The following is a 26,380-nucleotide window of genomic DNA, read 5'->3' as shown; positions in this document are numbered from 1 at the left end:
ATTAAAAATCAAATGCAAGAGAATTATTTTAAAAGGATTTAATTGCACAGAGCAAAACACACATATCAAATGGCTGTATATCATCCAAGGTTTTTTGTACATATGCTCATCCAAAGATGTTTATGTAAACAAAATAGGCATATGTCCAGGCTAATATGGATAAAACACTAAAGGTTGAACACTTTTTTTCGGACATGCTGATAGCTAAAAATCCTTTTGGATAAAACGCAGACGTCTTTTATTATTTGGCAAAGACCCACCTTGTTCAAACATGTCATTTCATATGTGACTGAAAACGACAAGATTGGCTTAATTTCGAATGCAAACAAAAAAGGAAGATGGTCAGTTCAACTGTTTCTACTGCTAGGCTAACAGAGAAACAGGAGTGGGACTTAGCCTTTATAAACTAGCTGTTTCAGAGGTTTGAAGGGAGTTTCTGAAATGTCACCAAAGGTTATGACAATGATACTCTAGACAATGAAAGAGCAGCGCCCGGAGGACACTGCTGACCCATAAGATCCTGACCTGCCTGGGTATAAAAGTAGGCAGAAACTTTAATGAATAGGCCAAGACTGTAGTTCTAGTCTTTGGGCCCAAAACTGGTACTTCGCCAATGTTTCCAAATTATGATATTTAATGTTTGCTTCAATAATTTGGTGGCAGACCAAAATGACAAAGCCAGACTGCCTTGGAAACAAGCAACAGACAGCTTTCAGATGTCATCGCCCTGAAACAGTAAACTGATCATGTGGCTAAAAATCGCAGTTTCAGTATTTTTTGGGGGGCTGAAATAAGTCATTCATATGTATATTTGTCAACAGATATTTTTCTTTTCCAAGGCTGCAGATCTCTTTTAGATTGTTCTTAGTTAACTACCCATAGAAGCCATGGATTTTATGGACAGAGTTGTTAACCCTTTCCACATAAGGGGTTATCCAGAAGTTGGTCTGTATGCCCTCACCTGTCCCCTGGTGTGCCAATACACAGCATCAACATTGTGAGTATTATTTTAGGTTTTACTTGGATGCAGTGGCTACATACAGATTGTTGAGTGGTGGTAGGTAGTTGTAACATTTTCAAATTGAATATTAGAATAGGATGCTGGGTATCTACTCAACTACTTTATTGCTAATATTAGGAACTGTACAGTGTTTGGCTAATCTATTTTTAATGCTCAAATACAATCTCAACAAGAGAACAAATGTACATTAATTCTAAACAAGAGAGTGAGAGCATTATTAATGTGCTTCTATTCATGAACATAAAAGAAACTATTTTGCAAGTGAAAATATTTGTTGGGTTCATAATAAAACTGTGTAGAGAAGATATTGATAGCACCTAATGTTTATCATACACAACAAGGGTAATACGTATTCATACATAGCCACACCCAGAAGGTAGACCTGCAACAGTATTTCTGTCCAATAGTAAGCCTGTCAGGTGCTCCGGGTAGTAGTTTCTCTTGCACTAAAGTGCAGAAATCCAACTTTCTCCAGAGCCTTGCTTCGGGTACAGCATATTCTCTGCCACAAAACCTACCACAGCCCTAGGTGGGCATTTCGTTCTACCGCCTGGAGTGGCGGTTAGGCTCTGGCTTGCAGGGTGTGATGTAAATTAGGACAGAATCAGACCAAGGTATAAGTTGAACTACGGCCATTTAAAGACTGTTTCAGAGTTCTGTACAAGGTAAATAGGCAGGTGTTAGAACACCAGTGGAGAAAATACAGGCAGCAATATTCCCCTAGCCCACATACAGGGGTGTAAGGGAAGGGTCAGGAGGTTAGATGATGGCAGAAAGAGGACCGGGGGGATTCCACAACAAAATGTAATACTGCAAATGGCATTTTTATTGCTGGCATGTCTCTTCAACTCCCATTATTTTTTTTGGTCACATAGCCAACCAGGACCCAGAGTTGGCCAGATTCCTCAACATGTTGGCACTTTATTCAATGGCCGACTATTTGGAAAAGGTGGGAGATAAGCTGGGAGACACAAATTAAGCAGCCAAGATGAAGTACACAAACATACCGAGAGTCTTGAATGAACGCTTACGGCAAAGTTGCGATACCTTCATTCCCCATTGATCCTTCAGTCACACATTCGTTTATTTTCCCGTCTCATTCAATAAAGTACACGAAAGCCCCTGTAGATGGGTGTGATATATGGACAATATAGAAAGGGAGGATAACATAATGAACAATGATCAAAAGAATCAGGTTTATGAAGTTATTGCATCTGTGTCTTGCCATTTCTTTTACTAGAATTGTTAATTGTATTGCTGAAATGCTGGATTTGAGGGCTGTGTCAGTGCCAGAGAAATGCCACCTGCAACTAAATCCACCAGTTCAATTACCGGGCAATAAACCATTCTCAAGCAATTAAAGCACATAACAGTGTGCCAGTTTTGCTAACATTTTGACTATTTTGATGAATATACAAAAAAGATCTATATACATTTCCATACTAAATGATTTCCCAACAGGTCTTCATGATGAGATCACACCTTCTCCTTACGACAGCACAAGGGAAGGTACACGTAAGAATGATGCCAGAACGCCAGATAGTAAACAAGAAACAAACAGTTCAGCGTTGGAAGGTAAAAGCACAAATCATATGTGTGTTTCCATATCAATCATTCTTTATGTATATTCCTAGTAAGTGATCTATGCAACATTTGGATGCCGATGCAAACCCTATTGCACCACATACATGTTCTGATAGCAATGATCATGTTTTTAGTTTTATTCTTTTTTATTTTGGGAGTTTTTGTGCAAACCTAGTGTCAGAAAGCAAGAGAATGCTGGGCATGGCAGGAGTGAGCATTACACCAGGGAATACAACTAGCTGGTACGTGGAGATGAATTGGGGATCCTGCACACTAAAAGCAGGCTAGAGGGGGTGAGAGGGACTCTCAGCAGGAGGGGAGTGCTGTGCTGTGCAGGCATACTGTATATATATATATATATATATATATATATATATATATATATATATATATATATATATATATATATATATATATATATATATATATATATATATATATATATATATATATCCCCGTTCTCCGCACCGGTGCAGTCCTGAGCCGCACTCCTGGAGTTTTGTGCCAAAATTCGAGTAAGTGTTCGTGCTCTCACAAAACTGGATGCAACATCTTGCGATTAAAATTTCTTCTTTATTAGTTACAAATATACATAAAGGAAAGTGGAATTAGTTCTACTTTTCTGTGGCACCACAATAGGTGTGTCAATGTTTGTATTGCTTTCCATACATCTGTGAGAAACCTGAGGGTATTCTGCCAAGCAGACCTTGAGAATCCCTTATTCAGGTGGCCAGGGAAGGGCTGCGCTCTCATATCCAACCCTGGGGGTGGACGAGAGAGGGAGGATCACCTGGGTAGGTGAGCCCAGGGTTATGCTCTGGTAAGATTCAGGATTATACTAGGGACGAAGGCGAGGAGGACGAAGTCCCTGAGGTCTTTGTAAGTTATTCCACATCTACGTCCCTTCCACCCAAAGAATCTTCCTTACCCAAATCCAACAACCCCTCCATATCTGGTAAATCCAATAGCAGCTCAAAACCCTCTGCACTAGGACACTAGATCTCCCAGACTCCCTGTTCTCCCGTTGCATACCTGAATACTCCCAATCATTCTCCTCCACGTCCCAATCTGTTGTGACAAAACACTACCCTTCCGAAGATCTCCTCTATTCAATTCACAAACCCTACAAAGCTCACCTTTCTGATTTAACCAACCACCCCCTTCCTTGTGACACTTTTTCCCCATCCTACCCCATATGATACTTAGAAAATCTAACTCCCCCCTTTTCCGACACAAACAATTTCTCACATCGTGACAGACAACAGACCGGCAATAAAGCCGTTTACCTGACATGTTTCAACACAAAGTTCAGGCAGAGTCAGACAATTGCCAATAATTACACACACCTGACGGCCCTTTCTCTTCCCCATAGGGATAAAAGGCAGAGCACGAGAACACACTTTGAGCAAAGCCAAATGCATGAGGAAGCAACTATTCCGGACCATCAGTTCAAACAGAGAAGAAAGGTGGTGAGACCTGAAAGGACATCAAGGAGGGAATTGCCCTCACCCTTTTCAACTCAGATCCACAAAGCATCCAAAAGGGAAATCATAAGACCGGGAAGTCCAGCTGGTGTGTGGTGTGACAGGTATTAATGGAACACAGGGCCCTCCCGCGCTGATAGCCCAAGCGGGGAGAAGCGCTTGCCACTGTGGTGCCGTCCTTGTCTCCTGAGACAAGAAAAAACAACAGTTCAGTACAGCCAGTGAGTCACAGAGTACTGATAATAAACCAAACTGTGCTGGGGCCAAGGTTGTAGGCAGCAACATTGTTGAAGAAAGAACTTGTGACAAAAATCTTGTGTATTTGAACTCAAGAAACCCCAGTGAACGGCCAGATGCAGAGTGGTCCGGCGTCGCGTGTCGCTCACTTGAATGACTCTGACTGGTCCCCATTGTTGAAACTACAAGTACCAGGAGGCCCTACGAGAGGCCGGCGTGAGGAGTCACAGGGGTCATACAAGGGTCAAGTCAAACCCCTTGTACAACCGAAAGTATCTGACGCATTGACAAGAACGGAAAGGAAAGTGAAGACTGGCTGGAGGCTCAAAGGAAAACACGACTGGGGGCTGAGATCCGGACTTAGGTAAAAGGAAGAACCAAAGGGGTCTAAAAGAACTGTTGTGTGAATTGTGGTAAGTGTGAACCCGACAGAGGGATGCCAAAAGAAAGCTAGGGGCAGGGATCCCCACTTTCTAATAAGGTTGTGAAATTATGAACTAAGGCAAATATGAACCCAAAGGAGATATGGCAAGAGAAAGCTAGGGTAAGGGAACCCTGCTTTCTAATGAGCAAATCATGAACTATATTACAAAATCATGAGCTGTGTTAGAATGGCTATGTGAACCTGAGGGAGGGATGCCAAGGGGAAAGCTAACAAGAGTGAATCCCGCATTGTGAGAAAGCAAAGTGAACTGTGTATTTGGCAAACGTGAACCCAGCTGAGGGATGCCTGCAAATTGGTGTGAAGCATAACACACCTGTGAACATTGTGTCGACAATAGTGAACCCGGCTGAGGGTTGTCCACGGTGAATGGTTGTTTAAAAAGATATTAAGGCTCCTGAATGTTACAAGCTGCTGACAATTTGAATGAAAGGCCGTAGTGTGCGCGATGGAGGGAGGCCCACGTTGTACGAAGGATCAGAGCCTGGCAGAGGTGGATCCTAATGCAAAGAGTAATCGCCCTGTGAAGATTTATTTAAGGAACTTATGTTTTTGTTGGTTGTTATACATCAGGTCCTCTGAGGCAAGATGTTAGGCAGAAACCTGTGCAGTTCCCTTGGGGACCACTGCAAAAGATTTAGGACTACAGGTGTTGGCAGTAAACCCACTTGGTAGCAGTCTGTACCACCCAGATATACCTGGTAGCTGTGGCTGAGCAGTCAGACTTCCTTCAAGAAGAGTTAGGCAGTATGTAAAGTATACACAATAGGCACTCCGACACAATAGCACAAGCAAACACTGACCAGAGCTTTGGTATCAAGGTATCAAGTGGTGAGCCAGCCGGCTCACCACTTGGGCCAATCAGGACGGAGTGCGACTTGAGTTGCCTAGGCAACTCAGTCCAGGGTGCCTAAATCCCCCTCCACCCTTCCTAAGTACCCCAGACAGAGTGGCACCACTTTGGAGGGCTTCTGTGGAGAAGCCCGCCAAAAAGTGGAACAAAGGGCTCAACTTGGGTTGGAGTCACAGAAGCGAACACAAACGCCATTTTAGAACCGAGTTCTGGCAAAAAATACCAACCGGAGAATTAATATTAAATAAATAAACCGGCGGTATGTTCGAGGCTATAGGAATTAAATAATTAAAGTTGGTAGCCTCGAACAATGGGAAATCCCATAGAGATATATTCGCGGTCGAATATAAAAAGTAGTATCCACTGCCACCAGCCAAAACTCGATCAGGGGGGACTGAGACGTGCCCCCTCGAATAACAGACCCCGGGGCAATCGAATTGCCCCGGCCAGTACGTCCATAATATGATGGTTTGTACTGGTTCTGTTCAGAATTTGAGACTAGCAAAGTCAATGGTGACTTTACATGCCCTGGGAGACAGTAGTCAGTCCCAGGGTATGGAATCTATGTTGGGGGGTCACTATGACACCCCTGTGTTACTGCCCTGAGGGTGCTGTGTAACACACATCACAAAAACACATGAAGCCCTATGGAGTAAAAGACTGCATAGCCCATTAAACACATCTAGAGTCAAAGAAACACACTCAAATCATGCCCAAGAGTGAGGGTAAAAGAGTCTCACCCTTGGCAGGAGAAAAAAATAAACCCCAAAAATCCAGCAAAGCTGCTGGGGGACTCACTAGGTTAGGAAATTCAGCCTAAACAGAGAATTCTCCCTAACACTCGCCCCCCCCCCCCCGAGACTAAGGGACAGGAGGATTTAATCCACTCCTGGAAGAATCTCATACCTCTAGTCGATGACATACATCCTAGAGAGACCATCAGCATTTTGGTGGTGACACCTTGACCTATGTTCTATGGTCAAATCAAAGGTTTTCCTTTGCAAGCTGTATGACCTACAAACCCTTTGAGGAGCATCAGTTTTTTTGAAACTATAGGGGATCTGGTTGACCAGTCCCTCAGAAGTTGGTACAACTTCTGAACCTGTGTTAGGCTTTTTCAAGGGGTCCTTATAAAGGATTCCCTTAGATCTAGAGGGGCCTCCAAGGTTCCTCACCACCTCTCTTGTGGGAGCAGGTTGGGTCTTAGGCCTCTTGGTTGGAGGGGGGATAGGGTTAGACAATTTACCTTCTTCCCCTTCCTCTTAGATCTAACCTTACCTACTTTAGGAGTTTCCCCCCTAATATTAGGATTAGAGTTGGGGTCTTCAGTAGAAGGTCCAACAGTCTGAAGGGTTTTGGCCTTAGACTTTTCTTTCCTGGTTTTCCACCAGCATTGAGAATTATCAGTTCTCTCAGGCCTAGGTAAGGGTCCAGTAGGTCTATCCTCCTCTTCCTCAGAAGCAGGGGGGGGTCACAGACTCTGAAACTGGGGGAACAATGATGGAGCTTGGTTGGGGCTCCCATTTCCCTAATGTACTAGCCCGAAATGTGCCTGGGTTAGAGGTCAACTTACGAACACCAGGGCTTGTAGTGGGGGTCTCAGTAGAGGTTCCCACAGGCTTAGAGTGGTCCCTTAAGGTGGCCTCTGTAGCCAATTTGGTTAGGTTCTGGTTCTCCATACTGGGAGGCCTGGGGGTATGTGACACTACTCCTAGAGTTCTCAGGTCATTCCCCAACAGGACTTTCCCGGGCACCTCAGTCTGCACACTGACAGGGATCCTCACTGTCATGTTGTTACACTGAATGAGTGCTGGTAGAATAGGAACCATTTGGACAGGGCCTCCAGACATCTTAGTGGGACCTTTGGGTGCTTTTGCCACATCCTCAGGTTGAAAGAAGCTTTCAACCACTACTGTTCTGCTGGCCCCAGTGTCTCTCCTGGCAGGAGTATCCTGGCCATTGACAAGAACACTGTCCATATAATACACTTTAGAGTTTGTAGGTAGGGAGTTATACACAACCCTATTCTGCGACTTAACCAGATCCATGGACTCTATAGACACAGTTGCTTGAAGACCCAAAGGTTCTTCAGCAAAAGCTTCAAAGTGAGCACTAGCCATCTGTACTTCATCCTCAGGAGTGAAGGCTAAGGAGACTGTGCTGATCCCTGCAGGTTTACCCTTGCATCTGGGATCCCCTTTGATATGGTCAATAGCCTTACAGATATAGCATTGTCCAAATGCTCTCTGAAAGGATGGCTTGTTCTGACCTCCTTCTGGTTGTTGACCAGAAGGTACACTAGCCTGATCTGGTTTACCCTGGGGCTTACCCTGGTTATTTTGTTGTTTGTGGCCCTCTTTGGTATGGGAGGTATTAGAATTCTCTGGATTCACTTTAGGTGGCTGCTTTCCCTCATCCTTTTTCTGAGTGACCCCTGAATCCTTGTGAGTAGCCCTGTTGGCAACCCACAAGTCAGCAGCCTTAGCTAGTCTTCTAGGATCTAATTCCTTTGAATCAGCCAAGTGCTGTCTGAGCTCAGGAGAGCAGGCATCATAAATTGACTCCAAAATTACAAGATTTCTCATTCCCTCATAAGTGTTCACCTTGTAACCCTTAATCCACCCCTCTAAGTTCTTCAAACACTCACTCACCCAGGTAGCCCAAGGGGTACCATCATTTTTTTTGAGGGTCCTAAACCTCTTAAGGTACTGGGAAGGGGTCTTCCCAAATCTAGCTATCAAAGCTAGTTTCACACATTCATAATCCTTCCTATCCTCCTCCCCCAACTCCATTACCACATAAGTTGCAACAGGGGGAAGCCTAGAGAACAACCAGGTGAGTAAGTCATTTCCTGTGATGTTCTGGAGCCCATGATTATATTCAAACAGAGACAACCAATCCAACACATCCAATTTAGGCTCATACATACCAATCAATTCCTTAGGCATCCGGGGTCTTTTAGGACTGGAACTTCTAGAGGAGTCAGAGAGAGAAGCATTGTCTACAGATAATTTCTTCATTTCCAGCTCATGCTTGAGCTCCATTTCCCTTAGCCTGAGTTCTTGATTCAGTTCCTGGTGTCTTTGTTCAGCCTGAGTATTCAGTCTCTTGAATTCTAATTCAAGTTTCATTTTCTCTAGCTCAAGATATTGAGGACTAAGCGTGGGACCTGGCAAAGGTCCAGTAGGTACAGCTGGTAGAGCAGACAGAGGCCTAGGGGGGACAGTCACAGCAGCCTCACCCTCCTCTTCTGACTCTTCCTCAAGATTATCAACATTTTGATCAACATCAATCTCTATACTGTTATCTACAGTTTCTGGCATGGTAGGTTCCTCTGAACCATCATCCAGACTTTGGTTAGCTAACAACCTTTCTATCAATTCCATTTTCTTGCCTTTAGTCAGGAGATTCTTATGCTTACAGAGAACTCTTAAACAATCAGCAGTTTTTGTAGCAAGGGACTCTTGACTATAATTTTCCATAGTTGACATGTTAGAAAGATTACTTTTTCAGTGCTAAGCTTTGTGGTTAGTTGCACTAAGGTATCCTAAAGCACTCTAAAATGTATACTCAATACAAATCCCACCGCTGTACACCAGTGTTAGGCAGAAACCTGTGCAGTTCCCTTGGGGACCACTGCAAAAGATTTAGGACTACAGGTGTTGGCAGTAAACCCACTTGGTAGCAGTCTGTCCCACCCAGATTTACATGGTAGCTGTGGCTGAGCAGTCAGACTTCCCTCAAGAAGAGTTAGGCAGTATGTAAAGTATACACAATAGACACTCCGACACAATAGCACAAGCAAACACTGACCAGAGCTTTGGTATCAAGGTATATAATTATTTATTTAAAAACACACTGATTGAAACACTCCAGCACTATTATTGTAAATCACTCTAAACACAGTTACTATTATATATATACATCCCTTATTCCTTATCAGACAAGTCTTAGTTAACACCACTTATTTCCAGACAGAGGTGAGCGCTTAACTATAGATGGCACTCCAATAAGTTAACGAAAAAGGGAGGGAAAAAGGCAGAATGTAGGAAAATACACCACACTAATACTTAGGAACTCTTAAGCAAGGCAGGAAAGTCAAAACTTACTTGTGAGCCAAAGTCCATAGGCCGGGCCCACTCTTGGAGAGAGCAGGGCACAAATGCACCCAAGATCACACAATGACAACAGGCTTAAAAGGTCTTGCAGGGAGTTCAGAAAGGTTTTAGTTAGGCTCAGAAAAGTTTAGCCAGGGTGTCCCAGGCTAATCCAGGGTCGAAAGCCGGGGGCTAAATCTACCCCATACAGTCGGTTGCAAGGGAAGCCAGGCGGAACACGGTACCTTATGTGGAAAGGATCCTCCAGCGGGGGCAGTTGTTCCTGGCAGCGGATGCAAGTCACGGCATCGTCTAGAGGAAGAGAATATCTAGACGTGGAGGAAAGATGAAGGTCGTTGCACTGCCAGGGAAGAAACCAGCCGCAGAGTTTTCCGGTTAAAGGTACTACCCTTTGATTCGCGGTAGTGGTAAAACGTGGTATCCCGGTTGCCGGGGTGCTTGGCACAGGCAAGGCGGCCATGAGATGCTCCAGGAAGCAAAAAAAGGAAGCAGACTGGTTATCCCCACCAGTCTAAGGAAGAAGACTCTCCGGGCTGGAGATCTCCTCTGTCGTTGGGAAAAGTGGTGAGACGGTTCAGCAGGGCTCCACCGGTGGTGTCGTCGTAGCAGGTCAGCTCAGCTTCTCCCTCGTCGTATTCTTAGGTCCTGTGGCGACTTCTGAAGTTCCAGTCCCCAAAGCCCTGCTTTTATGCAGAAAACCCCAATTCACTCAGCCTAGCTGTCACTCAAACATGCTAAGTGGTGAGCCGGCCGGCTCACCACTTGGGCCAATCAGGACGGAGTGCGACTTGAGTTGCCTAGGCAACTCAGTCCAGGGTGCCTAAATCCCCCTCCACTCCTCCTAAGTACCCCAGACAGATTGGCACCACTTTGGAGGGCTTCTGTGGAGAAGCCCGCCAAAAAGTGGAACAAAGGGCTCAACTTGGGTTGGAGTCACAGAAGCGAACACAAACACCATTTTAGAACCGAGTTCTGGCAAAAAATACCAACCGGAGAATTAATATTAAATAAATAAACCGGCGGTATGTTCGAGGCTATAGGAATTAAATAATTAAAGTTGGTAGCCTCGAACAATGGGAAATCCCATAGAGATATATTCGCGGTCGAATATAAAAAGTATTATCCACTGCCACCAGCCAAAACTCGATCAGGGGGGACGGAGACGTGCCCCCTCAACTAACAGACCGCGGGGCAATTGAATGCCCCGGCCAGTACGTCCATAATATGATGCTTTGTACTGGTTCTGTTCAGAATTTGAGACTAGCAAAGTCAATGGTGACTTTACCTGCCCTGGGAGACAGTAGTCAGTCCCAGGGTATGGAATCTATATTGAGGGGTCACTATGACACCCCTGTGTTACTGCACTGAGGGTGCTTTGTAACACACATCACAAAAACACATGAAGCCCTATGGAGTAAAAGACCCCATAGCCCATTAAACACATCTAGAGTCAAAGAAACACACTCAAATCATGCCCAAGAGTGAGGGTAAAAGAGTCTCACCCTTGGCAGGAGAAAAAAATAAACCCCAAAAATCCAGCAAAGCTGCTGGGGGACTCACTAGGTTAGGAAATTCAGCTTAAACAGAGAATTCTCCCTAACACAAGAGACTTGGTGTAAAAGAGATTTGGCCACAGAAGGCCCTGATATTTTGGAAATAAACTGTAACTTTGTGCTGGCGAGGCCCAGTAGTCTGCTGTGCTCAAGAGTCCTGCCTTGTCCTGTGCTACAAATGTGGGGAAGGGAGACCCCATCAATACCATCCTGACTTATCATTTTGAGAATACTTCTTTCTTTTCTTGTGAGCATTATCCCACACTATTTTGTAAACAAAGCAGTAAGGATTGGCAATAGTTTTCCAGTATAGGCTCTTTTGATTTAACTAGAATCCACTTGGACGGTGTTATTATTATTTGATGGTCGTAACTTCCTCCCATCTTAGATTTAGGTTTAGATTAGACGTTTATCTCACCCATTATACAGTTTATTAAACACCCTTGAACTATGACCACTTGTGTCTGTCTTTACTGTTGCCACCATGGGTTCCTTACACATTACTTGCTTAATAATTACATATTTCACACCATAGGATGCTGCAAAAGGTACATGAACGATATGTTTAGACATTCTGGACATTTACCTGTCTTCCTCAGGGTCAAACAATTAACTATGCCATCATCCACCATTTTGTATTTGGTTGGCATTTTCAGCATCTACCACCGGGTTCCATTTTGTAACAGGCTTCTACTGCAGGGTGCTGCCATCAGCATGAGGCAGGTTCAGCATCCAATCCGGGAGCGGAATACAACAGGCAACCGAGTGCAGGAGATAGTAGGAACCCAGAGCATGAACAACAGATGCCAGCACAACTGTCAGCGGGGATGGGGTGATTTTCCTTAAGCCCTGTGGTCAGGGTCCTTGGGTATATCTTCCTGACTTAAGCACTGATAGTGATTCCCTCAAGCTCACCAGGCTCTCCAAGCGGTAGTCGTGTCACAGCAGCCCGTGCTATGACAGGTATGTAAAGTCTTTTCTATCCAGGATGACAAGTTCAAGTAAAGGGAAGGGGAACCAGTAGTGGTGGAAAAGAGGTAACTTTGTGCTAAAGGTTCCCAAGGAGCAGTTCATGGAATTCCAGAGGATGGAAGCCCTCAAGCCTTTTGACATGCAAATTAATATTTCTCCTCTCTGATGGGTCTGATTACCCTCCAAAGTGGAAGAAATTCCCCAGAAAAGGTTATTTGAACCATGTTTGTTCTCAATAGAGGGGCTGCCACACTCCTCTATGATCAGTGTTAAATAGATTTGAACGTTGAGAAAGTATGAAGTGCACTGTCCATAGAACATTCATGGGCCACGGCGGTCATCAATCAGCTTGGTATGCCTTCTTGAATAGAACACTTAAAGGCTTTTCAGAACTTGATGTGGGATCTATCAAAGACATGTGATGTCAGTAGGCCAGGTGTTGGTAGAAAGTGACTCCTAGGTTTTTGATTTTGATGACAGGGCAGGTTGCTGGGCTGGGATTTGCAGCCTGAGACATCTCCATATAGAGGGAGTAGGTCTGTTTTGCCTGGGTTGAGGCAAATTAAGGCAGAGAACCAGCCTTTTTTGGATGCCCATTCTTTGATTGCAGATAGGTAAGTGGCAAAGTAGGTTGGCCTACGTGTTGCATCTAGTAGATACTGAGCTTGGTGTCATCAGCGTAAATATCATATACCATGTTGCACTGCTCCAACAAGTCACTGAAGAGTATGATAGTAATATGTTTTCTCTTGTTCTTCAGGCATATAAAGAGATATAAAATAAGGGCTCCATTATAGTGAATGCTTTTTTCTCCAACTATAAACACTAGATATACAGTAAATGTTTACAACCTGACTCACTCAGTTGGGCATGGCATTGGTAGTCTAGGTGAAGTGGGTCAGGCGGAACATGTAAAATTACCCAGTACCGAGTTCACTCCCACCTAGTTGACCAATGCTGGCTGGGGAATTGCAGAATTCAGGCGATGTATTCCTTCCGGCTATCAAAATGATGCCTCCAGCAGTTGACATGGCAAATGTCCAGCCCCTACAGAAGACCAATGCCAATTTCATTTGATTTTGAGCAATCCTGCCCCTCTGCCCTTTATTGATAGTAATTGTTTGTGTGTGAAGCAGATCATTCCTAGTGGATTCAGTCCAATACATCTGCCATTGTCTTTATTCAATTGCTATCATTTGTCCTGTACCTACTTTCATCAGTCCTTGGCTAGGATGCAAAACTATATTTTGTTTAGCTGTTCTATTTATCGTTATTTTGTTTTAAATGGAGAACATTGTAGGCCGGTTTAGGTCATAACATTTCACCTAAAATAGGATATTTTGGCCCATTTCTGAGGGTTGCTCCTTTTTTTCAAAGTTGTGTGTTTACTATTCTATCCTACTAATGTCATGGTTATGGAGCCATTACAAGCACTTATCGCTTGTAGCTCAGTATTGTTTATAACTGTGCACTGGTGTCCAGCTACAGTACCTCTGCCAAACACTTAATTACATCCTCAATGTTTGCTCTGCGGCGGGAGAAGAGCAGCTTCTGGACATGCAACTGCCGGGGATCACTAATGAATCGACCAATGCACTTATACCTGATGTTTATTTTCAGTGAAGCAACAAGCCTCTACCACATTCTGTCACCTGCTGCAAGCGGGGGCAAGTATTGCACATCAGCCTCAGTGGCCATAGTCATGCCACGAGGAGAGAGCAACATAACACACACCCAGCTATAACTATGGTGTGTGACCCATGCACCTGGCCTCAATGGTGCTGATGCCAAGCACCATGTGGTTTGCTAGATGCCCTAGCAGCCCCCACCCCCACAACAATGACTGCAATTCAAAAGGTTTTATCCTGGGTTTCAGAAGTAAAAGGAAAGATGAGGGTCATCACAAACCAGATGGGCCTAGTCAGCCCTGCCTTTCCCATTCCCATTCCCCAAAACCGTCAAAGGAGTTGCTAAAAACAGGGCCCTTCCTTAAATGTTCAGACTAAGGAAGGGTCCCCTCTTGATAAGTAGTAATCCAAACTCAGGAATCATCCTTACGAGCTCTAGGGTAGTGTAAGGAGGAATGCCCGTAGGACAGGCTTTTAAGTCAAAAAGGAACACATCGATAAATACCACAAGAGGAATGAGAATGAAAATGAATTCAGAATAAAGGCCTAATCAAAAGGAAAGAAGCTGCAGAGTCCACTCTTTGCTCTAATTCCCAAACTCTTGAGCAGCCACCCTGAACCGTGTTTGCAAATCACTTAGTCACATTGATTTTAAGGTTTCCCAGCACACTTGCTTGGGCATGAGTCTCTGTCTTTGCATTGACCGTGATTGTTGTCTTGGTTTTAGGCCCTGTCTTCTATGTATGTATGCTTGGGAATTATAAAGAGAAAAACTATCTGTTCATAGGGGATGTACGCAGAGAGTAACAGGTTAGGCCAGTGACAGCAGAGAAGCCGGGATGAGTCGTCTTGACCTTTGTCTTTATTTGTGTCTTGGTCCAGGATCGTAGGATGAGGTGGCATCCTAACAATTACTACCGGGGCAAGCTATGTATTGGACCTAGGGCTTTCTTTACTGCTAGTATGTGTAAGTAATCTCCCCCTTTCATGGGAACATATAGGTATGTTTTCTCTCCCCTAACTGGCTTCTTAAAGGTTGGTTGTCTAATGTGCCTGGGCCCAGGACGAGGGTGGGACTGCCTGGTCTTATTGCACAACTGAGGTGCCTGAAAGTCTGGTGTGCATGCATGAGTGAAACACACAGTGGTCCCTGATTGGACCACTGCTGGCTGAATGAGTTGTGCAGATCCTTACCATTGGTGGGCTGGTTTTTCCATGAGCCTGGATTTGGGATACTAAGAGGACTCCTGCAGCCATTCCAGTAGATCAGCAATGGAGCCAAGTATCCTGTGTAGCTGTGCAGCCAAATGAAGACCCGTGGACGACTCCTGAAGAGGCTTGGTGACCTTTCATGCAACTGTCCCAGTGAAGCCCTCTGCAGTGCTTCGACCATTGGACTGGTGGGACGAACCAGTCTTGACGTCTTCTCATGTTCGTGCAACTTTGAGCCTTCAAAATCGTCCAAGGACCACCCAGTGGACCGACAATTTCTGAAATGGGCTACCCAGTTAGAAGCCTTGCCATTCCTTGTTTTAGTCTGGCGCTTTAGTGGCCGCCAGTCGCCTTCCTACCAAGTTTCACCTGCCCACCATCAAGAGATTCCGTTTAGAAAAGCTGTCTTCATTTGCAACTGGAGAGACGCATGCTGTGGTCCGTGTGCAGTGATTGTCGCTGGAACCTATCCTTCCGTCTGGTAGAGTGTCCGGAAGAGGCCTGCATCGGTGCCTGCTGCATTTCTTCATCGGGAAGGCTTGCACTCAGCTCCTGGGCATCTTCTACTGGAGCCAACGGTGGGAAAACCTACCTCCAGCAACTCCCAGTCCACCTGCCATGTCACTTGGGAAAATCGGAGTAAAGGCGATGAGTAATCGGAATACTTACAGATGCCCCTATCTCCCCTATAATAAACTTTGTGAATAACTTTGCTTTAAAAGCTGTTTGAAAAAGTATTTTTCTTACCTGTAAAATCCTTGAAGTCTTCTGGAATATTTTTCACCACCACAGGTAGTCTTCCTGACTTTTTCTCCTCTCCTAAAGGAACTTTGTGACTTTTGGGCACAAGGCCCCATGCAACACAGGTATTGGACTTATAAAGTTAGGATCTTCATTCTTGTGAACTGGTTTTCCATACTGCATAATTACTAACCTTCCTTTAAGTGAATTGCATGCATTTCTACAAACCAAAGGTGACTGTATATATGTTTTATAACTGAGTGGTGTGTGATAGCATTTCCTGCTTGATTCATTTTTCTAGTGTGTTTCGGGCCTATAATAGAGTATTTTGTACTTACCTATCTAAGCAGAATGATTGTGTATTTCAGTGTGTGGACTCATTGTGCACCCCTGACCCCACCATGACCACTCTCCACGCTTACCTTGATTGGATTTGGCTAATCTGCTGTTCACTATAACTAGGATGGCCTCCTGAAATTTGTCCACCAGGCCAGATTTTAGAAATCTATCTGAACAACAGAGAGTGATGAGAGGAATGAGGGATGAGGGATCTGATTAACGGGTCTGTTTCCCCATCAGCTTCATACTCTATTATACTCAATCACTGGCCCTTGCCTAATTGTTCAACCTCGTTTCAGTTATTTTGGCTGGGGTTTGCATTATCCTGTCTGTATTGTGCATTGTTTCTTAAAAGGTGTCAGCACTTGTCCCAGCGCATGCAGGTTACAAGGACCCTGTTGATTATGTTGGAACCAGTGAGCATTAATATAGTGTCCTAGGGACCCTCTGCTCTGGCTTTCCTGTGTGTGTGAGTTCCTCCCTCCACTGTCAGTACCGCAGAACTGAGTGTGAGCGTTCAATGGATTTGGTTTGTGGTCTGGCGTACATTTTTTACTTGGCTCTAGGTCTCAGTCCTTGTCCGAGATGGCCTACTCGGCGTGTGCTAGTCTTCATTTCATTCTGATTTGGTGTCCGTCTGTCAAGCATTGGTTCTGAGGTTGATTTTCGTGGGATTTTCTCTCTGCCAGCCTTGGACCGGGTTCTTTACTCAAAAGCAGCCTACCTTCGCGACTCATAAAGAAGATTTCACCCTGACTGACATAGGGTCTTCTTGGAACTTATGTCAGTAGTTGTAACTGGATCATCCAAACAAAGACTGAGGAATTTCTCAACAATCCTTCTTATACCGCGTCCAGGGGTTGTTCTGCGGATTGACTGGCTTCCATAATTCCTCCTCCTTCCTCTACATGCCTAAACTGAACAATACATATAACCACTAACACTTTTGAAATGACTGCTCTTTCTAGTATGCACAGTTGTCTGCATTTCTATCTTTCTTTTCATTCCTGTCTCTTATGTGTTGCTGTCTTGTTTTGTTATGTAATGACCCTGACACCTTTGGGTTAGTGTTGCGCTATTCAAGAATGTATTTAGTTAGTTAGTTAGTACCTGTGACCCGGTCTCTTTGCATTCCAGGGGCAGGCATGTTATGAAATTTAAGTAAGTCTCCATTACAATATTTTAAATGCTGATTTTCCCAAGTATAAACACAACATAAGTGCAACTGCAAAGTTTAAATTACAGCTAAGAAAGCAGTGTTAAGAAGGTCTCTTCACCAAGCGGTTCTTTTTTCTCCAAGCATTGAGTAAACCACTTAGGACATGTTCAATGACTTTTTGTTTTAGCTTATTTACCTTTCTGTGTGCCCTCTACATGCCATTGCTTAGTAAGCTTAAATAAGGCTTTTGCGAAGCAGTTTGCTTGCTTAGTTAATACTTAAGAATTTCCGCTCCTTTTGTCTAGCGTAGTACACTTTCAGGGTAGCAGTTAGTGCTTGGACATGTGGAGTACTCAGCCAGTACCCATTGAGAGTGAAGGATTGTGAAAAAGATACCCATAAGATGCACAGTTACTCTGTTCAGAAAGACCAGGGTTGATCCAAGCTAGCCCATGATGCTTTCTGTGTGCCCATAGCCAAGGGTATACATTTTATTAGTGAACACATGAGGATAATAGCACCAGAACTTGTTTCATCCTTCAGGAGCACTTTGTCAAGGCTTAATGTTCTAGTTCAGGGTTGTCCATCTTCGGGCCTCAAGGGCCGGATCCATGCTGGGCCTCCAGGATACCCTTTGTTAATATTCATGAGATACATTTGCATAGAATGATTCTAAATCTATGCACATTTTTCCTCATGAATATTAATGAGGGATATCCTGAAAACCCGTCAGGATTCCAGCCCTCGAGGCCCAGAGTTGGATCTAGTTGTTCCTTAGTGGAGGAAGGTCAAGCTGGGATTCCTGTAATTGCAGAACAAAGATCCGGCTGTAAAAGCTGGACTCTGTGAATCTGTGCCATTACATGCCGTCCTTTCCAGTGTGCCCGTATACAGAAGAGGCCAAGTTCACACATTTTCCCAGTACCCAGTTCAATCCCTTCTAGGCACCCGATTCTTGTAGGGACACTAGTGAACTCAGGCACAATCCAGAATAAATATTTGAATAAAGCCCTATCGGCTGGTGCTCATGTGTTGTTGCTCCTGCTCAGCTTCATGGCAAGAGTGACAAGGGAAGTTAGGCAGAGCTGTGTTTTAATCCCAACCCTCGTTCACCTTTTCCTCAAGGACATCGCAGATTCAACAGGTTGTCTGGACCAGAAGTGCTGAGAGTGGCTGGGTAAAAGGTTCCCTTATTCGTTTATGGAAATGGTGTGGCCCTGTTTGCCCAAATAGAAAATGAGTTGCTTGGCCTTCTTCTGAACGTTGCAAATAATTATAATGGTAAATTCCTTCAAATGAATGTTTAAATGTTAAAATTAAATTAATGGTATTGGGGGGGAAAACGTGCTGATAAATAGGTTTTCTGTTAAGGACAGTGCCCTGGAGCAGTGTAATAGCTCTGATTACTTAGAGTTTCAATTCAGTAAAGCTGTGATCTGGGCTGGACAGAAACAATTGCCTGTAGTGAAATTGACCAGTTTTAAGAAAAAGTATAGAGCAAAATCAATCACTCTGAGTACCAAACCATACAGAGTAAAGTATTGTACAGCTGTGCCCTATGGCTCAGAAAGCTGGGGTTATCGTAATGACCCTGGCCTTGAAATTCTAGAAACACACACTGTGAAAATATGTTGTCACTTCCCAAGAGTGTACCAAATGTGATAGAACACCTTGCCTAGGGTGTCATATCAATACGTGATGTGGGACGCCTTAAACCATTACTCTTTTGGGTCTGCATCTGGTCTAATAGAGGAAGTCTGCACTACTAAGCTGTTTTCAAAAACATCTTGTCAAAAGCTGGTGGGGACTGCATCTCTTGGATAAGGTACATATGGCAGGACCTCAATGATGGCAGTTGAGGTAAAACATCTATTATTTTAGAATGGAAGGGTTTTTTCAAGCCTTTTTAAACCCATCATAACTTTTGCTGGTGGTTGTTACCCATGACCCAATGCTCCAACTACAAGGCTGTCCGTCTAAACTGTGCTGGTGATCCCTAATAAGGGTGAAACTGGTATGCAGTTGTCTGCAGCCTTGAGAACTGTCTGTCTTGGGTTGAAGAAGCCATGAATAAAAGATCACTGAAAAAACCTTAGTTTAGGTGTGGTTAAGTTGTGCAGATTTAATGCAACACACCCTTGAAATTCAGCAGATGTGAGAAGTAATGACCAGCTTAACTCGGCACGCTCCCGTTGATGTCCCCCATAATGTGCTTTTGTATGTCATTGTGAATCCCTTCTCTTATAATATGTATGTGCTCATGGGCTCTGCAACTTGTTAAGTTGGTCGTGACTTCCCACAGCCGCTGAATTTCAAGGGTTTTGTTGTGTTAAATCTGCACAATTTAACTGCATTTTAACTAAGGTTTTTTCAGTTAATGTCAAGGGTTTGTTATACCATCTGTTTTTTATACAGGCCACTAGCCATGAGGCCATGGCCAGTGGCCATGGGCTTCGGCCGTGTCTACTATACATGTACCCTCAATATGTTTCTTGGGGTTACCGACCCTCAGCAGGGTCGGTCCTGGTTACTGCATGGATGGGAGACCTGGATGGCTATGGCCAGTGATATTTTACCCTAATGTCAATGTAGCTGTCAAAATATCTATTTTTATTTGTTTTACTTCTTTTCTGTAGCAGTGGGTACAGAAATATAGATTTCTGCAGTTATTTGTAGTCACATTATAGCTTCAAATATCGGAAAAATGGGTGAAATAAATGCATTCCTGCCCCTCAGACCCTCCCCAAGTATCCCCCTCCGTGCCAGCTCCCTTCAGACCCGTGATGGCCTCCGCACCTCCCCTGCCCTCCCCCATTCTCCCCAAAGCACACGCTGTTTCTGTGACGCAGTTTGCTTTCAAATGTCGGCTATTTGCAGCTATTCTGTCCATAGCTGAGGCTACAGAAAAGCTCTGTCTTGCAAACTTAGTCCCTACACCCGTTCCAACACCCACTTGTTGTCCTCTTACCTCACCTCACCATTAGACTGATGGCTTTTGCATGTTATTTGACCTGCAAATGGCTTTTTTCCTGCATTTAATTTTCCGATAACTCAGCTATATCCGCAGTCATCTCTCGCATTGAGCAAAAACAAAAATGGCGGCTGTTTCATTTCTAAAAAAAACTGCTTTTGGCAATTTACCCAAGATGTAGCTATCTAGTTTGGAGAAGGGGCACCCCATTCTCCATAGAATATTTAAAAAACGACTACACGGGGCAACCCCAAACCACATAAAGGCCTCCAGTAAACGCTATGTGCCCAAGTTGTTTCAGACCCGCTCCAAATCTGTCCAGTGGTTTGGGCTGTGCGGTCCAGCAAAAATTGGCCTTGTTTGTCTATGAGAAAATGAATGGGAAGTAGGCTGCAACTTTGATTTTTGTTTTCTTATAACTTTTTTATATTTTAACCACTGTTTCCCAAACTTTGCGGTGTGGGGTGGAGGCACACGTCCCTAATTGACTTCAGAATTTCAGCCAAATCCGTTGCACAAATTAACAGTTATTCGCAATATAATTTTTTGAGTCTCCCATGGGAGTCTGACTCACCTTAACTATAGGGTGGCAACCGCCACCCTGTTATATATATACACTAGCAGTTGTACCCGTGCTTTGCACAGTAATTCCTAGGGCTGAAGCATGTAAGCTTGAAGTGCCGTAGCTGTACGTGCACGGCTGAAGCATGTAAGCTTTGTATTGTTGAAATGAAGTTCCTGTAATTAGCATGAGAGATTTGCCACGATGCGACGGACAATGTTATTGCGGACACTATTGAAGAGACATGCACCGTTTCCTGTCACCCGCATTACTACAAAAGCACTGCTTTGTGTCACCAGCATGACTTCAAAAGTGAGTGCCGCTAATGGCAGCTAGAATGTGGATAGTGTGGAAGGTTTAGGGGCAATGAACCGCTGATGTTCTCATGAACTTCTGAACTTTAGGAACAATGAACGTAGAACTATGGCTGGACTAAGACTCAAATAGGCATATGGAAGGGAAAAGCTTTGCAGACCGCTTAAAAAAACAAATTAGAACATGTTTTTACATACCCAGGTTTATAACATTTTGGGGAGTATTCCGAACATTTCAAACAGACACACACACACATATCCACATATGGCAGGGATTAAAAAGAAAGACATTCAAAAAACGTATATTTTATACTTTTTGCATTGTCTACACCATGGAACCAACCCAAATGCTGAATTTAAGGTTTGCAGCATGTTGGGAAGTATGCTGAATATTTTGAACAGACACACACACACACACATATCCACTTATGGCAGGGATAAACATTGCAGACCGCTTAAAAAAAGGAATAGATAAATGTATAGCTTATATATTTTACTTTGTCTACACCATGGAACCTAGTTACATGCCATATGTCAGGCCAGAGGCATGTTGGGAAGTATGCCGAACAGACATTTACACATGTCCACATATGGCAGGGCTAAGCATTGCAGACTGCTTATCTTTAAAATGAGAGAAATGTATATGTTGTACTTTTTCCATTTTCTACACCATTGAACCTATCCACATAACACATTTCAGGTTTGTAGCATGTTGGGAAGTATGCTGAACATTTCGAACAGACACACACACATATCCACGTATTGCAGGGGTAAGAAATGCAGACCGCTTAAAAACTAAAAAAATTCTAAAAATGTATATTTTATACTTTTTGCATTGTCTACACCATGGAACCAACCCAAATGTCGAATTTCAGGTTTGCAGCATGTTGGTAAGTATGCTGAACATTTAGAACAGACACATATCCACTTATGGCAGGGGTAAGCATTGCAGACTGCTTAAAAAGAAATAGAAATATGTATAGCTTATACGTGTTACTTTGTCTGCTGCTTTTAATACAGTGAATCCTATCATTTCGGTGCAGATTGTCGACACATTTACTGCCACAAATTCTTGGTCCACATTCTTGGTCCACTGTTTTTGAAGGCCAAATAACAATGCCACCCTTCATGTACCGCTCACAGCGTGCCCGACTCAGTTTTGTTTCTGGAAAAACAGTCTTGTCAATAATACAGTGCTCTTCACTTTCATCCTTAAATCAACCACCAAGGCTGCCTCCACAGTACTATTGCTCTGCACACGTTCAGCTTCTATATAAAAGTTAGAGGAGGACTATAACAAGGACCAGCGCTGTGGAATTAGGGCAACATATGTAGCTAGAAGAAGCAGAAACAAAAGTGGGGGCTCCAGGGACCCATAGGGTGAGTACAGCGGTGCTGAAGCGGTACAATATAGTACAGCACAATAAGTACACAACAACGACAGTGGTTGTTATCCCCCTTTTCCCACCTAATTTCCCGTTTTCTTCTCTTCCCCTCCCCTTTCCTTTAGCCACAATACAAAAAGGGGACCACCGGGGGAACCAAAGGGCAAGTTACGATCTCATACCATGGTGCCAAAAGGGCCCAGGTGTCAATCTACGGAACAAGAAAGGAAGGGAAGCAAGCGCAACATAGGAGGACGCGGGGGTTAACGCACGCATATGCAATATTTTCAGCGCCAGCTAGATGGCAAGGGCAGCAACGTCACATCCAAATTAATGGCCTATGGCCACAAAAAGCTAATAAAAGGAGGCTTGCCAGCAAGGGTCTCCAATTCACACATTACTCCAAACGGAGAGCAAAGAAGCCGTTCTGCGACTGCAGAACACTTCTAGTTTTTCAGCCAATCCACCCACCCAGAAAAATAAGAAAAAAAAACCAAACACGGATACAACAAAGAATGACAGTACAACGAACGTTGTCAAACTGTCATGGGAAAAAAAGCGGCACGGGCCCAGGGTTACACCCACTGCCCTTGTGCCCAAAAGGACTTTTCCATGTTTTTAATGCTAAATGTATCAATGAAATGTTATTATGATATATGTAATTCTGCAGTAAAATCCACAGCCTTGTATTGCCAACACTACCTGCAATGTGTCAGTAGTCATTGGACAAACAACCAAACAAGGTTGTGAGTAGGGGTTAATAACACAACAGGCCCAGGGGGCCATCGCTGTTCCTCAGTTTATAGGGTAAGCGCAATGGACCTGGGAAAACATTCAATGGACTCATACGTATGTTGATTGCAGGAACACGTTCTTCAAAGGAGAGTCTGCACACACTAGCACTGCAGTGTCTATTTCCACAATAGTCACAGTGCATAAGATACCTTTCTGGTGCACATGGTGCACCACACCTTCAGCGTCTCCATCCACCCTGCCCCCTTTCGAGCACACCATCACAGCTGCCAACTGCCATTTATAATAGACAAGGGTTTCTAAGCATAAGGCGACTGCCATAAACCAATGTATGTGTTATTGCACACCACTATGCAACAATACGCTTATATGTTTGAACGTGCAGTGCACTTACTAAAGTGTCTCACAACTGTTTACCTGAAACTATTTGCAATATTTGTATTTTATTTTTTGATCCAGTACCTTTTTTCTTCCCAATGACTCAATTTCATAATACCTCATATTACACTTTGTACTCCCACTACATTACGAACAATTACTTTACACATATTGCTACTATAATCATTCTAGCCTTACTCCTACTGCATTACCTATAATTACAATACACACACCACTACTGTAGTCATTGTGCCTAGTGCACATATTCTAGGGGGCATGGCCTGCAGCAATGCCCCCCAGAATCTAGCCACTGACCACAACACAATTAACTGCATACCAAGTACGTATCATACATGGTGAACTAATGAAACTTACCCCCACATCCACTGCCATTGAAATGATATCCGTGAAATGTTTGCGGACATTGGAGAAATAAAACACAACATTTTGGGGAATTTTTAAATCCATTCCCATCCTATCCTCACCATCCCTCACCTCCCCAGATATTGTTTCATTAGTTTGACAAGTGCAATGTTGTGTTTCTTAATATGCTTAGACACCAGCGATTGTCCTCAGATCCAACATGGCGGACGTTTCCAAAAATCTGACGCGCCTCATGCTCTTCACCATCAACTCAACGAGCGTCTTGTGTCCGTGGACATCACGTTCATCCCCCAGGCCCTCAGCGGACCGAACAGGGAAGTAAGTCTCGGGACCGAACCCAGATATAACCAATTTATTTATGCTTACTTTTTAGTCGTTTAAAAAGAATGACTGGACGGATTTAGACCAAAACTATAAAAACACGCTTTCGGGACCAAGCTGCCTCTCCTGCCCCAAATTTGGTGAAAATCCGTCCAGCGGTTTGGACTGTAGACGTGAGCAAGAAGTTCTTTCCATTTTGTCTATGGGAAAAACCACACATTTTGGGACCCCTATAACTTTGCCCCCCTATGACGAAACCTCACCAAACTTTGCAGGATCAATCTGACAGGGCAATATACTTTCTTGCAAAGTTTTGTGAGAATTCGCTCGCAGGGGCGAAGTGATAAGCCGTCCAAAAAGTGCACCTCCTATGGGTTGAGCAACTTAACCATAACTACAGGGCAGCTACCGCAGGCCCTATAATATATATGATGAACACTTGAATAGGATCATTGGGGATCTAGTCAATATTACTTTTCGGAAATCCACCACCATCAAAGATTCCCTAGTGGCCAGCCATATGAGCCTAGCAAAAACCAACCAGCCAGACACATGGTTAATTAAATCTACTCCTGGATTCCATCGCTGTATGAAGTGCAAAGCCTGCCAGTATGCCAAAAATCGAGCCAGTTTTGGGACATGAAGTCATATTAACCTCATGGATGACATGCAACACTGAATATGTGGTCTATGTTCTTTCCTGTCCATGTGATCAGTGGTATGTTGGCAGCACCATAGGGAAATTGAAATTGAAATTGAAATTGAGGATTCTTCAACACAATAGGGCAATCAAGAACAAAGATCCTGCTTACCCTATGGCGTTGCACTTCGATAAAAATCACAGCGGCAATGTAGAGGGTTTAACCTTCTTTGGAATACATACAGTCAAGAAAGCTTAGAGAGGAGGAGATCGTCAACTGCAATTGCGGCAATTAGAAACAAGCTGCATTCTGCACTTTGAGATGAAGAAACCTTGGGCCACAATCTAGATGAGGAACTTTATACCTTTTTGGGAACATTAACTATTCCCTCAGTCCTATATATACGCTGGACAGTATTTTTTCCTGTTTTATGCTTTCCATGCAGGATGGCCTAGTGCCCATTGTTGTGAATATGCTTATTGCATTTCTGTGTGGTGTGTATCTTTCACTTTACACTGTGTTACTAATATGTCTGACGAAGCCTGATCTTACTCAGTTAGGATGGAGTCCGATGGGATTGTTTGTATTATTCGACAATCAGGATCACTTATTCATCAGCTTTTTATTACAGTTTCACTAATATTGACTTTTTTTCGTTTGTTTCTGTGAGTTAAGGTGAGAAGTGGCGCTGAAATGCAGCCTAAACAACTTAGATGTTGTGTCATTGGGCACGTACTATCTTGTGTTTCTATTTTTAACAGATCTAGGAGTCTTGGTCTTGTCCTACAATTTTTCTTGGTATCCTCCTATAGATGTATCAGCAGGATTATTGTCATTGAGGGTGCATGTCTCTTGTTATTGGATCTTTGGAGGCAGTTACATTATTATGCAGCCATAGAGGATAAGGTGTGTTGCTATTTATTATAATAGCACATGATGCTAGTCACAAGGTATGTATTTTTTACACTGTGACATTGCAGCTCCTTCAGGCGCCCTACACATCCATTACATATTCTATCAACAACACTTTATGTCGATTGGGAAATTTATTACATGGACATTTGATGATACTGAGCTAATTAGCTGGTTTTCCAGCAATAAGCACTTTGCACTTTATGATTATTCACCTTTGTTGTATTTTCCCATCATGCAATATGCAAATAGCCCATTTTGCACGTTATAAGCACTATGCCCTTAATTGCTGAACACCGGCCGCTCATTATTCATCCTACACTTAAACTGTGTGATTTCAGTATATTTGTGCCTTGGCCCATGGTCCATATACATATGGGAGTGTCAGGTGTAGTACATGTCGCACATAACATGTT

At 43.6% G+C, this 26,380-nt stretch overlaps 1 protein-coding gene across 4 annotated transcripts in view; it reads left to right on the top strand.

Annotated features, from left to right (window-relative positions):
• The window catches only part of LOC138514280 (uncharacterized), a 314,981-nt gene that overhangs the window by 193,027 nt on the left and 95,574 nt on the right, over positions 1 to 26,380 (top strand). For all 4 annotated transcript variants that reach the window (XM_069629661.1, XM_069629659.1, XM_069629658.1 and 1 more), the window contains exon 4: positions 2,483 to 2,596. In XM_069629661.1, the coding sequence (XP_069485762.1) occupies positions 2,483 to 2,596 (114 nt within the window). The remainder of the gene's footprint in view (positions 1 to 2,482; positions 2,597 to 26,380) is intronic.

This window comes from Ambystoma mexicanum, chromosome 12 (assembly GCF_040938575.1).
Source record: "Ambystoma mexicanum isolate Mex_15411 chromosome 12, UKY_AmexF1_1, whole genome shotgun sequence".
Classification (NCBI taxonomy): domain Eukaryota; kingdom Metazoa; phylum Chordata; class Amphibia; order Caudata; family Ambystomatidae; genus Ambystoma; species Ambystoma mexicanum.
The sequence above is the reverse complement of the archived record's forward strand: the minus strand, read 5'-3'. Positions and strand labels throughout refer to the sequence as shown.